Source organism: Homalodisca vitripennis, chromosome 2 (genome assembly GCF_021130785.1).
Source record: "Homalodisca vitripennis isolate AUS2020 chromosome 2, UT_GWSS_2.1, whole genome shotgun sequence".
Lineage (NCBI taxonomy): Eukaryota > Metazoa > Arthropoda > Insecta > Hemiptera > Cicadellidae > Homalodisca > Homalodisca vitripennis.
In genome coordinates this window covers 196,712,483-196,729,750 of record NC_060208.1, presented here as the reverse complement: position 1 = coordinate 196,729,750, position 17,268 = coordinate 196,712,483, and the positions used below count along the sequence as shown (strand labels likewise).

The following is a 17,268-nucleotide window of genomic DNA, read 5'->3' as shown; positions in this document are numbered from 1 at the left end:
CTGCTTTTTGCCTATAATAGTGTCCCCCCAACACAGAACATAAATACCAGTCCCTGCCACATCAGTACAAAACTCTATATTAAAATCTGTAAACAGTAAAACATCGGTCCGTTGGGAGTAAAGCTCTCCGGACAAGGATGTTGTCCACTGGTAAAAATGATCGCGAGGTCTCTAAATTGATCGATACCTGATCATTCAACTTGGCTAGTTTTTGTTTTTGTGGGGGGGGGGGGGGGTGGGGGGGGGGGGGGGTGGGGGGGGGGGGGGGTGGGGGGGGGGGGGGGTGGGGGGGGGGGGGGGTGGGGGGGGGGGGGGGTGGATATCCTCTGTCAAGAGCATACTCGTTTTCTTCAAATCCAATATTTTTAAACATAAATTTATCGTTAATCCTAAGAATAACAATATTGCGAAATATTTGAAAGAATGATGTTTGTTTGCTTGAATATCTGTATCTTGTATGTTTAGGTGTTTTGTTATGTTTGACACTTAAATCACACAGCATCTTGATATAATACATATTTAGACAAAATTTGGCATTAATATTGCATATATGCCAATAATAATACGTAATAATATGCTTATTTTTCATCCCAAAATACTAATAGTTATAAAATACTTATTTCTGTATTTGTATTTTAATCTAAGAAATAACATCAGCCGTAGTGTGCTACGAATAGTTATAACAGCAGTATTAACCTACTTTTACTACATATTTTGGCACTGATGAGTTCAAACCATTTAACTAATTTACTCTAGGTACATGAATTTAGATTTCTTTTACATTCTGAAGCAAAAAAACGGTTTGACCGTGCTCTAATACAACTAAACAAACCATTAACTATTTGGCCGCGTAACTGCAATGTATGCATAAAATACACTAGTACAGTGATTATGTAGTGATTGCAAATGAGATCATAAAGCAAAGTATGGGACACAAAGTAGAATTACTACAGCAGAAAACCATCGAGGGGGCAGAGGATGTATTTGGCACTGCTTAGGCTACAATACTGATTGGGTAAATAAAACCTTGTATAAGTTTTAGACGGAGCCAAGAAAATAGTATGACAGCGGAAAGAAGAGATTATTGATACCATAACGAAATAACACTTAAGATAAGTGGTGTGGTCCACAAGAAGACAGCCAGCGGTGTGGCCACAAGCAAAGACAGTCATTGGTGTAGCGCACAAGCAAAGACAGCCAGCGGTGTGGTCCACAAGCAGACAGCCAGCGGTGTGGGCCATCAAGCAAAGACACTCATCGGTGTGGGCCACCAGGTAAGACAGCCTTTGGTGTAGTCCACAAGCAATGACAGCCAGCGGTGTGGCCCACAAGCAAAGACAGCCAACGCTGTGGCCAACATTGATGATCGCTATGATCGGAGCAAGAAGTTTCACTCAACTCTTGTGCAAAATCTGCGCTACGTTCCAGTCGTAGTTTTGCTGCACATCTTTTTTAAAAGGCTAAAGACTTCAACTTATTAGTTTTGCACATAGTCGACTATTTAATATATTACTGACATGTTTAAAATCATTTTAATTAATATAATTTAATGTTGTAGAGGAGTTTGTTTTATATCATTGGTACTTACCAAAATTATGTCACTTTCTAACTTCAGGTTTCCAAAATACTAATCTTTACATTTCAAGTCCAATAATTCTGTAATGGAAAAATTTGTAACAGCAATGCTTGGTATATTATTTGAAGGTGATTTCTAAATATTTCTGCGAGAAATTGCGCCCAGACCCCAGGAATAATTGATAGAAAATACATGAAACCAAGTTCATGGCTAAAATTTTGTTTAATACTTGTTGATCTATTAATTTAAGTTGCAGGAATTTCGTTTTTGAAACTGTAATAGTAATTTGGTCATTTTGTACATTTTTTTTTACGTTTAAGAATTAGTTTTAAGGAACGGGTAGCGACATATTTTTTTATTAATGTTTTCGATTTAACCATTGCTCTAATCTGTACAATTATAAAATTGTATTAAAAGAGCCTTTATGGTGAAGGAGTATGTATAAAACCTCATCCCATTATCATCCCATTGACAGGGAGCAGCGCGCATCTTAGTAGATTCAAATTTTGGTTCAGAACCGGTGTAGGATGTGGTAGGATGAGTACGGAAACTGAAACTTGAAGCAAACTTACAGTAATTACAACGCCGTATATTTTAGAAAAAAATATACCATTTTGTAGAAAATAAAAAATTATGAACATTTTGTTTAAATATCAAAACATTTTCAAAATAATATGTGGTAACAGGCAAATAATAATGTGACATATGTTTATAATTTGATAAGAAAATCTATTTGCTTTAAAGAATTGTTGATAGTGGCTGATTTTAAAAGGTAATATGGTCTTTTTTGTAACATATAACGATGGCAAATTACCAAAATCAAGTTACCTTTTCGAAATTGGAATGCATGTGAGAATAATCAGTAGGGGAAAGGAGTATATCTTCGGTGAACTCCTCCTGGGAAAGATGTAAATTACGAAAGTGGAAAGGAACTCACTTAGTCTTGCCTTTGAACACTTAATAAGCATTTCTTTAAGTATCAATATATTTAAAGATTAGTTTGTTACATCCAATTGTGAAGATTCATAAATTTTATCAGTAACTCAGTAGTTAGTAGTATTGTATGGGGCTCTGAAGTAACATATGTTTTGAATAGCTAATAGCTGTTCATTAACAACAGATAGCGGTGCAACTTTATGGTCCTCAGTTTTATTTTAATGTGCAAAGACATTTTTTTTGTCATTCCTCTGCCCACCTCTCTTGGCAACAATTGTTACATAGATTATGGACAGAAAAACGTATGTTTGTTGCTTTACTACCACCAATTTACAAACTTATTGTATATTGTTTACATTAATGAAACCTGTGGTTGTTGAATTAGTAAGATGGGGAAACCCCGCAAACAGCTACTACGACTTGCCCTGTAGCCTGCAGGATGCCGTGGCCGATCCACAGTGGCACAAGTCTGCATACGATCCTGGACTCAAGGTGGATATGGTCTCTCACTTCCGGGACCCCAGGTTTTTCCTGTTGTTTGATGCTGCGGGATCTATCGCAGGAGTCAGGTTTGGTGTCAGTACATTTGTTCAGTGGAATCTTAAGCTATGTATGAAGTAGAGAATATTGCAGAATTTACGAATCAATGGGAGTAGTTTATCAAAAATTAATTGTGGAAAAACGATGTTATAGGAACTAACGTTTTGACAATACAATGGCATTTAATTCTATTGTTTCGTTAAACTGTATAATATAATAATTTTCCCGAGTCCTAAGTTCAAATTTCCACCAAACCAACACAGTGATAAATGTGAACTGGGGCTCTAATTTTCGTTGAAGTACAACCACATTAATCACTACCACGAGTTAGTGTTAGAAAACCTGAATATGTGTTAAAAACGCAAAAAATAAGCATAAAGTTTAAAGTGGGCATACAATTTCACGTAAGATTAATAGTAACTTAAGTGACTAAAAAAAACAAGAAGTGCCTAAAGGCAAAATTAAATTAAATATTCATTTTTCTTCGCGTAACTGTGGATGAACAGATAAAAACGTAACGAAAAATTTTAAAATTTAAATCCCGGGGAATACAGCGTATTTTATATAAAGTATCAGCAACTCTTTTGTTAGCATAACTGTCTAATATATTGTCCAAACATGTTCCTTGTCAACAAAATGTGAAACCCCCAAACAGCCCCCCCCCCCTCCAAATCATCAAAAACTCTTAGTATAAGCAGTGTAAACAATCAACTGCCTAGATATAACAAATATTTTCGGTCAAATATTTCTCTAATTTTCTGATTTAATGAAATGCTTGCTTAAAAATATGTGACTTAATAAAAACTAACAATACAGTATAATAATTGAGAATGTGGTAGTAAAAATAATTATTTTTGTATAGGGGTTCAATGGTGTTGGGAGAAAAGTGTTATTTTATTTTTGTTATTCAGTTCCATAAACAAGACTTTCGTCGCTCTATGGTTGGCTTACACGGTAAAAAATATAATTACGTCTTTCCACGGAAAATGTTCCGAACAGAGAAATTGTGGAAAACAAAAACCTTTTATACAACTGTCCTCTTTGACAATCCTGGTAAGTACAAGTATTTTTTTATATCATTAAAAAGTTTCTTACGTATATTATGCTATTATTGTATAGTTACATAAGTTAAACGCAGAACTATAGGTTTAGACATTGATGCTGAAGAAAGTAGGTTTCTATATCGTAAATTGTGTTGACACATTCTTTGTTATAAGTTCATTCATGAAGACAATGAAGCCTCTTGTGGGGCTTTTTATGAAGCAATCGTACATAAAAAGTAATAAGTACGCTTAATCTTATGGTATGAAATAATTTTACATAATGTTGTAACTGAATTTAAGTGTTTTTTTACCAGTCCAAATTAATTTCATAACTAATGGATTGTACAAGTATTCTCAATAACACAATGAGGTTCTTAAAGTTATTGTTGACGATTGAATCTCTACCATTGATATGATAACCTTCAAAAGTTCACTTTAAGTAAGTACTTGTTTCTCATGACTCTTTTATATAATAAAATTCTGTTCTTAATAATAAATTAAAACATTTATTATGTATTGTACTAGCAATTACCCGCAATCACACACACATTACATTTTTTTAAACAGGGACACCATTAACATACTCTTTTTAAATGACATTTTAAAAAAGCCCTGGAATAACCCATAGTCATTGAAAGATGTTCTAGTCTCCCTATCCATTTTAGACTTACGTTTACAGATGGGGCCCTGAAATCGGAGATTTAATCTGTTTTATATAAGTACCTCTGAAATGTCTCGGTTCATTCCTTCAATATTTCATTTTATTTATTATTATTATTTTTTAGCATAGCTTCTAACGATTTTAGTAACAATTGGACTACTTTAGAACAGTGTGAAGTCTAAAGGGAGCAATCGCTTCTTACATCCTTCGCCTTTTACATACGTAAGATGTAATAAATTATGGTATTTTACGGAAGTTGAATAAAATTCGATACAAAAAACCTCTTGAAAAAGAAAAGCCTCTGTCCGTAACACATAATTTGTAAAGCGTAACTGATTTTGACAGATTAATAAAAAAAAACACTTTTATATACCTTGTTTAAATGTGTATAGTTCATTGTGCTTACTAGCGACTTATTACCCGCGAGTTCACACACAGTTTTAAAAATAAGAATTCGTAAAGCACTTAATATGAAGTCGTATGAAGTGTTTTAAACGAAAGTAGGCACATAGGCACGTATTGTTTCATTTTTCATGCTTTAGAGTATAAGGAATTACACTGACTCATATATATTTTTCACTTGTTAGAGCATTTCTGCTTACAATAAATTATATTTGCAACGTTACAGCTGAGTCTGCCTTGTTGCTCCAATAAAAAATACAAATACACTGTTCTAGGAAACCTGTATTTCTTAAATCTTTATCATGTACTGTCGTATCATTGTACCATATATCATCGTGGTCTTAGGTATTTACAGTGCCTTACAGTTCTGCCTTGTTGCTCCAATAAAAAATACAAATACACAGCTCTAGGAAACCTGTATTTCTTACATCGTTATCATGTACCATCGTATCATTATACCATATATCATCGTGGTGTTAGGTATTTACAGTGCTGTAGTAGACTCTGCCTTGTTATCCCGATGAAGAAAATATACATACATTCACAAATATATTACGTTATGGGGGAATCGTATCTACTTCCAGTGTAAAATGAAATTCACACAACCAAAAATAAACCATCTTCCTAAAAAAAAAAAACTGAAATGCAACTTTCTAAAACAATTATTTATAAGATTTTTGCGTTGTAAGTTTTGATAGGAATAAAAGTGTGGGAAAGAATGGATCTTTGATGCATGTTAATGTTAATTATAATTTTTTATTAATTATACATCGCCTTGTCAATCATAACAGTTTGGAGTACCGCACGTACAAACATCCACAGCTTTGTTCATTACCTTTGGTTTTATAAGAAGGTTTAAATAATATTACAAGGCATTAGACGTTCCTAACTCGCCACTAGTTCGATCTAAAATAAAAGTTAGATATTAACTTTGTATTAGCTATCTGCGTTACACAATTGATTACAATTATTTATTATTTATTGTACAATTGTTTTATACACAAAATAAATGAAATCAGATGTTACAGCCATTCGTTGAACTTCGTCTGAAAATATTAACAGCTGTTTAGTGTCAGTTAAATTTCCCGCGTAAATCAACTGATTGCATTGAAATTTTACATAGGCATTGTAACTGTTATTGTATTACTTATTTTATTGTATAACTTATTGCATCTTACAAAGGGATGAAAAGATTACGAACATATTACAATATTATTATACGATTACGAACTTGTCACAATAATGACTTGAGCTCTCAAATTGCGTTTAGGATGTGTTCCAGTGTTAAGTCCTAATATGTACAAGTGCTAAGTCGATAAAACGTTCGTTACTTCTTACACTCAATTAGCACTCAATTCTGCGTTATCGAATAGTCCTGCCACCGAACAGTCACATAACTGGTCTCAGTGTCGTTCTCAATATTTTCAACCCCTTTTGTTGATCTTAAGAGTATTTTACCTGCTGATACAGTTTTGGAAGAATATATTTGTTGAATAAACAAAATATCGACTGTAACTTTATTGTAAGTATACAGGAATTTAGAGGTTTTGTACTTTAAGTGTAGCCATTATTTATAGTAAGTTCATTTGTGTTTTAATCCAACAAATTCAACAAATCGAAGATGAAACATCGTACCCTTAAGTGTCTGGATGAAGATCCAACATCAAGTAATATATGTTAAGCCGATAATGCAACAAATTAGCATCCACTTAGTTACAACATAGAGCACTTAACTTAACTTTTCATGTAAACTTCACGTTGTCTTACGTAAAGTTAAGTTAATTATTTACGTTAATATTTTTATAGTACGAGGTTTCATTTATATATACATTTTGAAATTATAATAATTTTATAGAAATGCAATTTTTATATAATACAATAGTAATAAATGATGCAATAATATTTCAAATGAAAAAAGTTATCAATGTAAATATATTGTTTCATTTTTATGCCGTAAGTGGTAAAGGGCAATATTGCCTTTAATAAAGTAATTTTTCATTTCACTTTTTCAGTTAAACTTTATTAGATTATGGGAATAATGATATTCAAAACTGTCAATATTTTTTATATTATTCGACATATAATATAGGAAAAGGTTCCGACATAAAAAGTCCATACATGGTGGGAAGGGTTGATTTAATGTCATTATTAGTCTAAGTTTAGACGAAATTTTAGCTTAGTGTCATTATTTCGTTTAAAATCTAACACTGTCACAGATTTTAATCATAAAGTCTGGAATCCACTGTCCTCTGGAGATATAGAAAAATCGGAAAACCAAACTACAAAAGAATTATATCTTTCTTACCTAACCTATTCAGTGTAATCTAGATAAAGAAGTATTCTCATTGGCTCACCCTTTCTACAATAGTTATGTTATGTGTAGATAACTGTCGTCGTCACACCATATTGCAATAAATGATGCACCTCAATGATGAAACAATGAGAATACTCCTGGGTCGACGAATAAAGACTGTAACAGTGTAAGATTTCAGACACTGCACTAAGCAGAAGGTAAAACGGAGCTAAACCGCCGATTCACATTTGTCCATGTTCCAATTCTATATAATATAAGATTTAGATGTTTCGATGCTTATTTTTTAGATGTTATTAAGACTGGAGGCAGACCTTTCCTTAATAAGAGTACAGACGGAATAGTGACTTCTCTACACTACTGGGCAGATTCCGCATGGCACTCTGTGCCCAAGAGGGAGTGTGATGTCACGGCTGAGCTGAAGGAACAAGGCTGTTACGAGAGCATGGGTTAGACATACCATATTTTTATACAATAAGAATATTAGTACTATTAAAATATTATTAAAAACAACTACTATGCCCACAAAAGGCGAGCATTTTATATAGATATACTAGAAAAATATCTACGTCTGTAGGCTACTGAATAGAGGAGGAGAACATCATATATATTTTATGTCAGACCAATCTTTTTCCCATTATACATTTTTTCTAAATCAAAGTTTAACGAGTGATGAGTGCGTGAAAGATTCTACAAAATAAACGTTTAGTGCACGAAAAAAACAAACAGAGAAAAGGTCTGTCAACTGGGTAAAGTGGGAGGAGGTGTGACAAACGAAGTAGCGTGAGGTTCTATACAGGGTGAGCACAACATATCTTGCTAACAGTTGTAAAGAGGGGTCGCCACGCGGAAAATGGTAAGTGATCTCGAGCAACGTTATGCCGTAAAGTTTGGTTGGAACTTATAAATTCCGCAATGAAAACCTTCTATTGTGCGGCAGGTATAGCACGACCTGTAAAATATGCAAAGGGTTGAAGGAGGTGAGCGTGTAGGGGCACGAACTGCCTCAGTCGTGGCTCTGTACCTGTTAGTAGGCGCATATACAAGATTACAGAGTGAGTACACCAGACACAGCAAGGCAACTGACTGAGCCACTCTATTCCCCCTCCACTTTATTCGAATCATTGCCTTCTGCGCTTCTCGAGACTACCGGTCATGCTATACCTGACGCACAGTACACCAGACACAGCAAGGCAACTGACTGAGCCACTCTATTCCCTCTCCACTTTATTCGAATCATTGCCTTCTGCGCTTCTCGAGACTACCGGTCATGCTATACCTGACGCACAGTACACAAGACACAGCAAGGCAACTGACTGAGCCACTTTATTCCCTCTCCACTTTATTCGAATCATCGCTGCGCTTCTCGAGACTACCGGTCATGCTATACCTGACGCACAGTACACCAGACACAGCAAGGCAACTGACTGAGCCACTCTATTCCCTCTCCACTTTATTCGAATCATCGCTGCGCTTCTCGAGACTACCGGTCATGCTATACCTGACGCACAGTACACAAGACACAGCAAGGCAACTGACTGAGCCACTCTATTCCCCCTCCACTTTATTCGAATCATCGCTGCGCTTCTCGAGACTACCGGTCATGCTATACCTGACGCACAGTACACCAGACACAGCAAGGCAACTGACTGAGCCACTCTATTCCCTCTCCACTTTATTCGAATCATCGCTGCGCTTCTCGAGACTACCGGTCATGCTATACCTGACGCACAGTACACCAGACACAGCAAGGCAACTGACTGAGCCACTTTATTCCCTCTCCACTTTATTCGAATCATCGCTGCGCTTCTCGAGACTACCGGTCATGCTATACCTGACGCACAGTACACCAGACACAGCAAGGCAACTGACTGAGCCACTTTATTCCCTCTCCACTTTATTCGAATCATCGCTGCGCTTCTCGAGACTACCGGTCATGCTATACCTGACGCACAGTACACCAAGACACAGCAAGGCAACTGACTGAGCCACTTTATTCCCTCTCCACTTTATTCGAATCATTGTCTTCTGCCCTTCTCGAGACTACCGGTCATGCTATACCTGACGCACAGTACACCAGACAAAGCAAGGCATCTGACTGGGCCGCTTCATTCCCTCACCGTATTATTTGACTCCTTGCCTCAGCGCATCTCAAGACTACCGATCATGCTATACTAGACGCACTATACACCAGACATAGCACGGCAACTGATTGAGCTTTAGATTTTTAACTAGTTTTTCAATTGATAATGCCATACATCTAAAGGTATTTACAAATGAAAACTTGATAAATTTCCTATGTTTATCACCCTCAAACTCATATGCATATCCAGAATTTACTGAATAATTTATATATCTTTCATCTGTGTTTGCGATCAAATCAACATTTCCATATTGCTTAGCCAATTCTTTTATGTACAAATGAGTGTCATAATTTGAGATATTGTGGCTGAAATCTGGAATATTTTGTGGAAATTTCAAATTCGGATTACAAATTTCTATGAGATTCTCCTCTAAAGTTTCCGGTTAAGTGACAGTGATTGCTACATTTTTTTAACGTATTATCGTTCCAATTATCTGGCATAAAAACTAAGATGTTTTCTGGATCTTTGAATTTGAATTTTGAAAAGAAATTTCTTCTTTTCAGTTAATTTTATTGGCTTCATGTTCTTTGAATTACATTTTTAGCTATATATTTTGATAATTTATTGAGCTCTTCAAACAATTTTGTCGGAACATTAGGAAATCTTCTTCATTTTTGCTCTATAACATATCGGTTTGTACATGCGATTGGTTAAATTCGATACTAAATATAAAGTAAAAAGATAAGGATTATGCTTCTGAATCTTGGTTTTAGTCGATTTTTCTGGATTATTCTTACATGTCGGGACTTTTTCTAATACACTTTCAAAATTCATATAAATAACGTACGGATGATTGAACTGCTTTTGATAATTAGTAAATGATGTTTTTTGTCCTATAAAAGGCATAATTGTTTTGCAAACCTCATTATTTTTAAATGCTGTGTTAAATCTCCATGTTTTTAAAAATGGCTTAAACATCTTCGACAAAGAAATTTTTTTTTATTTTCACATAATAACTTAGAAAATACAAGTTTGTTTAAATCTGTTATGAAAAAAATAACGAGATTTATCATCTTGTTTAAAATAAAATAAATCAATGTTTAATTTAGCGTTATAAATTTCTGAAATTTGCAACGGAACAATCTTAATTTTTTCATTAAAACTGTTATTATTATTGTTATGTTTTGTTAAAATATACACATTAACAAAAATTTTTGGATAGTTTTACTTAGAATTACAACTTTGTTTATCAAATAATCGTATATCTATCAAAGATATATAATACTCAAAACCAGAAAATATTTCATTATTTACAAATTTTTCGTATTTCTTTGTTCTTTCACAGTTTCTTTTTGGTTTTTCAATAGCACATCGGATGAATTGTTTGTTCTTGATGTGTTAATTTATTAAACTGCTTAGTGATAAAGTCGTTTACGTCAAATATTTCATCTGCTTTTACAGTAAAATACATAGGAAAAGTTTGCGATCCAACCATTCACTAAATTTTGTTCCTATTCACAATATAAGGATAAATATCGCTTACAATTTGTATTGTTTTCTAAGAATATTTAGATTGAACTTTTCATTTCTGGGCGCATAATTGTTAGACATTTGTAAATTGACATGAAATCGTCACTTAAATAAAATGTATTTAAGTAGACCATGTAAAGAAGGATAAAATTTCTACATTTATGATATTTTCAACAGGTTTTTCATTGTTTTTAAGAGTTTGTATCTATTTGCTCTATCATTTCACAGCTAGTTTTCCTGTTAGTTTCAATAGATAATTTTTCCGCCATTGAATTTATTTTTTCATCGTTAGATATATCGAGATTTTCCCTTTCATTCTTAAAATTTGTCTTTGAGTTGTAGTGTCGATCATAATTTTTTTCTAGAATTTTTTTGTTTATAAATCGGGCATGATATTTTTCCGCTCCATTTATTAAGGAATAATGTGTATATATGGAGTTTCACTATTTAGTAAAATATCTTTTTATTTTACAAAACTTATTTGCTAAATTCGTATTATTCTTATTCTTTCCTTTTAAAACTTAAAAAATATACTCTTTCGCTGCTGGAAAATCCCGATTTCTGCCATAAAACTTTTTATAATCGTAAACATAATACCCTAAATAGTAATATAATAGAGTGAAAGGACTTCTATTAAATTTATCTCATTTGTTTGAAAAGTAAGCATAAACATTTGGGTTGAAAAATTCATATTTCGGCAGAGGCAATTCCATAATTTTTCTATCTATTTTAAATAACAAATTCTTAAATGGATGAAAGTTTTATTGTAAATTTAGAGAAAATGAATAAAGCTTATTAAGATAAAAGGAAGTGGGACTATTCAAAATAAGTCGTTGTTTATCTTTAGTTACATGCGCTACGTTTTATAATTTATAGTGCAATGCAGAATGTACTTTATTCAAGAGCGCTCTTGAATAAAGTACATTCTGGATTGAATTATATATTATAAAAATTGCTTTTCTATTAAATATCATACATTTTAAACTTGAATTAAGAAAACATCAACTGAAATAAAATAATTTTTTAAATTAAATCTTCTTCTATGTAAATAATGGACTTCTTGAAAGATTCGAACGATGTTGGTGAATTCAAGTTTAAAGAATATAAGAAGTTGAATGAATTAGATGAAAATAAGAAATATAAAATTTTGAATTTATAAAGAATTAAAGATAAATTTGGATTAAAAATCATTGCAGAATTCGAAGAATACAAAGTTCATTTGCCAAATAGATTAAATAAATCAACCAAAGAGATAACTTACTTTTAATATTTGTTGGAACGAATAAAATAAAAGAAAAAAGAATGTAAAATGATTAATAGTTTGTTATAACGATTTTTCAAAAGATTTCTAAGATTATTTCGTTTATTCGTAGCAGATTTGACAACATTTGTAATTGATAGTTCATTGATTAGAAGCAGATTTTACAACACTTTATTAAAACAGCTTAAGTAAATAGAAGCAAACCTGAGCAGTAAAACATTTATAGGATTCGGTTATTTTCATTCTAGATTTACCGTTTGATTTTGCTGATTCGTTTATTGTCCATTAAACAGTATTTTATATTGAATTTCTGTTGGCTCCAAAAGTGCGCTAGGAAACTCATATTCATATATATATATATATATATATATATATATATATATATATATATATATATATATATATATATATATGAATTTGCTACGTTTTATATATATATATATATATATATATATATATATATATTCATTATTATTTATTTATTTATTATATATATTAATTTAAATACATTCAAAATTAAAGTTTATTAATACTTTAACAAATTTTTGCCACAGCACTTCATTTCATAACATAAACTTCTTTATAACACTTCAAACCAAACGGGAAACATGAAATAACGTAAATGGTAAATCAGCGTTATATTACCATAAACAGACTTTTAAAGTGGGGACTTTTAGCTTACTTATCTACTTTATATAATTTTATTTAACTATTATATGGTTTACTTTTTCTAAGTGTTGTATGTACAACAGTCAGTTTTAGCTGTATCAAGCTAGGAAACAATAATCTGAAGAAGACAGTTTTTTTATAACCTCCCATTTTTACCAAAAACGAGTGACTGAAGTTTTAGGAAACAATATTCTATCAATGTAAAGAAAACCCAGTTGTGTGCCTAGACATTTCAAATTTGGCCCTCGCTACTTCACCATTCGTAAGCACATACGTACGTTAATTAAATGTGACATGCAACCTGCATGGTTCAGCTCATCAGTTTCATCAACATTTCCAAAATTTTTTCCTAATCTATTTTATTTCAATAAAATAATGTTTTTGTCTAAGAACATATATTATACTCTAGAAAGATTTAAACTTAGATATAAAATTTAATTATCCTCACATTAAAATAATATTAAATCTATTTCAATGTAAACTCCTGGATGCAAATGTCAGTATTTACAGAATTAATGAATTCATTGCAAGGACGTAAGTTGCTAATACGTTTATATTGAAACATAATTTTAAAATATTTTAACCGTGACAGTTCTGTATTACAGGAAAGAATATTTACAATTGAACTATAAGGACATTTTGTAATATTCTCATCTATAAAAGTTAACCGTAATTTAGGAAGGAAAGAAATTAGTGCAAGATAGCGTTAATCTACAAATATAAAAATAAAATTGAATTTATATGCATAAGTTATTTTTATTTGTTGCTTATTTTGTTATAGTACATTTTCGTTACATACGTGTTATTGCTTTTATTATTCAATTTCTTGTTGTCTCATATTGTTAATTTGTTGCAGTAATTTTTTTAGGTAATTTACTTTTTGTATTATTTTATCAAGCGGGTATGCCCAGGCTGTTATCTAGATATATTAGCTGTCAGAATGTATTTCATTTTAATCTGTTGTTTCTGGTTAGTTATATGTTGTTATCATACGTATATATTTATTTACTGATTAGTTAATATTTATTACTTTCATATTGCATAGCATTGTTGTTTACATAGTTTGTTTCTTCGATATTATTTGCTATTATGTTTGATTCTATGAAAAGCAATTTGAGAACATTTTAAAATTATATTAGCTATTAGACATGATTATTCCGCTATAACTAGATAGCTTTAATGGTATACCAACTGATTGTTTTATTAATTATTTACTATTGTAGCTAATATTCCGCGCAAGAGGACTCACAAAATATCAGTTATGTTAAGTATTTTTAGAAAATATACATATGTTTAAACTTGAACTTGATATTATATACAGCATTTTGTTGGTACACTTTCCTTGTTACTGTTCTTGTACCACCCCAAAGTAATATATTGATGGGATGTCGCAGGAAACCACTATTTCTATAATACGGACAACTCAACTGATTGCGCCAGTGGCAGGGGTTCTTCACCACATACGATGAAGGGGTTCTCTCTGGGTTCGGACTCTGTGTGTTGATATCACCTCAGAGTAATATTTTGATGGGCTGTTGCAGGAAAGCACTATTTCTATAATGCGGACAACTCAACTGATTGCACTCAGTGGCAGGGGTTCTTCACCACGTACGATGAAGGGGTTCTCTCTGGGTTCGGACTCTGTGTGTTGGTACCACCGCAGAGTAATATGTTGATGGGCTGTTGCAGGAAATAACTATTTCCTATATTTCGGACAACTCAACTTATTGCGCCCAGTGGCAGGGGTTCTTCACCACGTACGATGAAGGGGTTCTCTCTGGGTTCGGACTCTCTGTGTTGGTACCACCGCAGAGTAATATGTTGATGGGCTGTTGCAGGAAAGCACTATTTCTATAATACGGACAACTCAACTGATTGCGCCCAGTGGCAGGGGTTCTTCACCACGTACGATGAAGGGGTTCTCTCTGGGTTCGGACTCTGTGTGTTTGGCACCTACCTCTCACCGTTCTCCCACACGTTTTACGAGTATCCGTCATTTCCGGTTATTAAAGTAAGTTTACTGCTTTTAGGAAATCATATTAATCATTACAGGTTAGAAGTACGCTAATTCAGAAGTTGTAAAACTTACTGTGCTGAAGTTACATACACATTTTATTTATATTCCAATTGCTTCATGACATATGCAGCGAAAAACAGTCACGCAGATAAATAAAAAGGTCTGACAGGCAATCAAGGAGAAATTGGCGAGGCTACATAATAACGAATTTAAAGCAGTGTAAACGGCAATAATAGCCTAATGCAATTTCCGACTCCCTTAGGGTAAGTTATAACTAAGTACATGTGTGTGTGTATATATATATATATATATTTGTGTGTGTGTGTTGTGTGTGTGTGTGTGATACGTGTGTTTAATTTTCATCATAACACTGTAACGTGACAAATTCATATCCTGTAAACGTATCTTGATTTCCATAATATTAAACCAAATTAATGTAATAATAATGCCATATTGTTAATTGAAGTATTTATTATTGTTAGCCTGTTTTAATCGATTTCAACAAATGACTTAAACCAAATAACTGAAATGTGTGTAGAACACGTGTAGTGCAATATGTACCATCATTTCTGCATTCTAAATGTGAATAATAAAATCTAAGACTTTTCGTACAACAGTACTGGTTAGATAATGGTATATTGTGTTTTAGCTGTATCTTTGTGTGTTATTCAATAGGCTTTTATCTGAACTTGTAATGTTAGTTGTGTTCAGACAATCCTGAGATCAAGGCCGAACTGTGTGGATGAGTGGCTGCCGCACACCGGCATAACCTCGGTCCATGTGTTCCTGAGGAAAGATCCAGTTCAAGTTTTTTGTCCCCTGTCCGACTGGAGAACTGACCACTGTTCCGCCACCAGCTCTGATGTTCAAGTTATAATCGTGTGATACTGTTTAATTAAAATATTGTTGTGACATTTTCCAGAGAGTTTCGTAGAAAGAACCCTGTAAAACGGCATTGCGTTCCGTCAGTATACAATTGCTTTAAACTTTGCGTGGTAGAGACCGTCTGGACAGAACCGGTGAGGATATCAAACACTCAGTCTTCGGCTATCTCAGATCGTGCTCCTATCGTGTTGTACAAGCCCAGCTGAAAACTTTATTACTCTTTACCCGATATTCCTACAAGTATTCCTACTCAGGTTACAACTTGTTCTATAAGCGTTCGATAAGCATTGATAAATTACTGTCATCACTTCACTTGTTTCATAATAAGTTTTTGATAAAAGCATACAATATACTACTGTACTATTTCTTTCCTTTCTATCTGCCTACCTACTTACTCTGCTACACACTATAGTAATTATGGTACAATACGCAATAAGAATTTTAATTATCGTAACAGTTACTTGCACAAACTAATACTAATAAATAAATTATTAATAAGTCATTTCCTTTTAGTTGTAATGAAGGTTTCTGTGAACATTACCACAAGTAACCAACTACACAATTACTTGTTCACCAAACTAATTACCTGAAACTACATTGCGGAATCCAATTTAATCTTCGAGCTAATAGTGAGGCGGCTTTCTGAATAATTATTGGTTGTATTTGATGTTATTCAGTGCCAAACAAGGGACTTACGTGACGTCAGTGCTTGAACCACATTCTACCATCAAACAAACCAGAAATGTTCTCAATTGATTGAATCCTAAGCCATTCACTGTATACTTGCTAATTGTACGCTTTGGAGTTAATGGATACATTGTGTGGTTCTTACCAACGAACATGTAATCAAGTGGATTATACTGGGAATATTAATTTATAATGGATGTACATGTTCATCTATGATATTACGAATCGAATAATAAAGTAGAAAATAAACTGGTAAGGTTGTCAGTTTGCTTACGTCATTCCTTCATACCATTATGGTGCTTTTTTCGCTTTTTTAACGAATGAGAGGACATTTTGGTTTAAAGGATTAGGGAGACAATGGAGTAGGTATAATAAAAAATTGGTGGAAAATTGCGGAGAACAAAATTTAGATTAAAAACATAACAACAAAATATGTTAATACCATTGGCTTTCTCTACATTTTAAGTCCTAAAAATAATATCAAGTTTCTAATACATTCTTGAAGCTCTTGTCTTATTGGAAATTATATATTAATTTAAACAAACTCTCCAATAATATAAATATAATAATATATTTTATATTATTGGAGAGTTTGTTTAAATAATATATAATTTCCAATAAGACAAGAGCTTCAAGAATGTATTCATCGACACTCAAGTCCTCTCA

The 17,268-nt window shown here is 32.9% G+C and overlaps 1 protein-coding gene across 1 annotated transcript; it reads left to right on the top strand.

Annotated features, from left to right (window-relative positions):
* Positions 1-926: 926 nt before the first annotated feature.
* On the top strand, positions 927-16,428 carry LOC124355956. Its single transcript, XM_046807105.1, has 8 exons — positions 927-980; positions 1,134-1,274; positions 1,559-1,562; positions 2,898-3,088; positions 3,964-4,105; positions 7,760-7,918; positions 14,852-15,024; positions 15,742-16,428. Exons 1-8 carry the CDS (start codon positions 927-929, stop codon positions 15,913-15,915), a joined length of 1,038 nt encoding a protein of 345 aa, XP_046663061.1. The 3' UTR covers positions 15,916-16,428.
* The last annotated feature ends 840 nt before the right edge of the window (positions 16,429-17,268 follow it).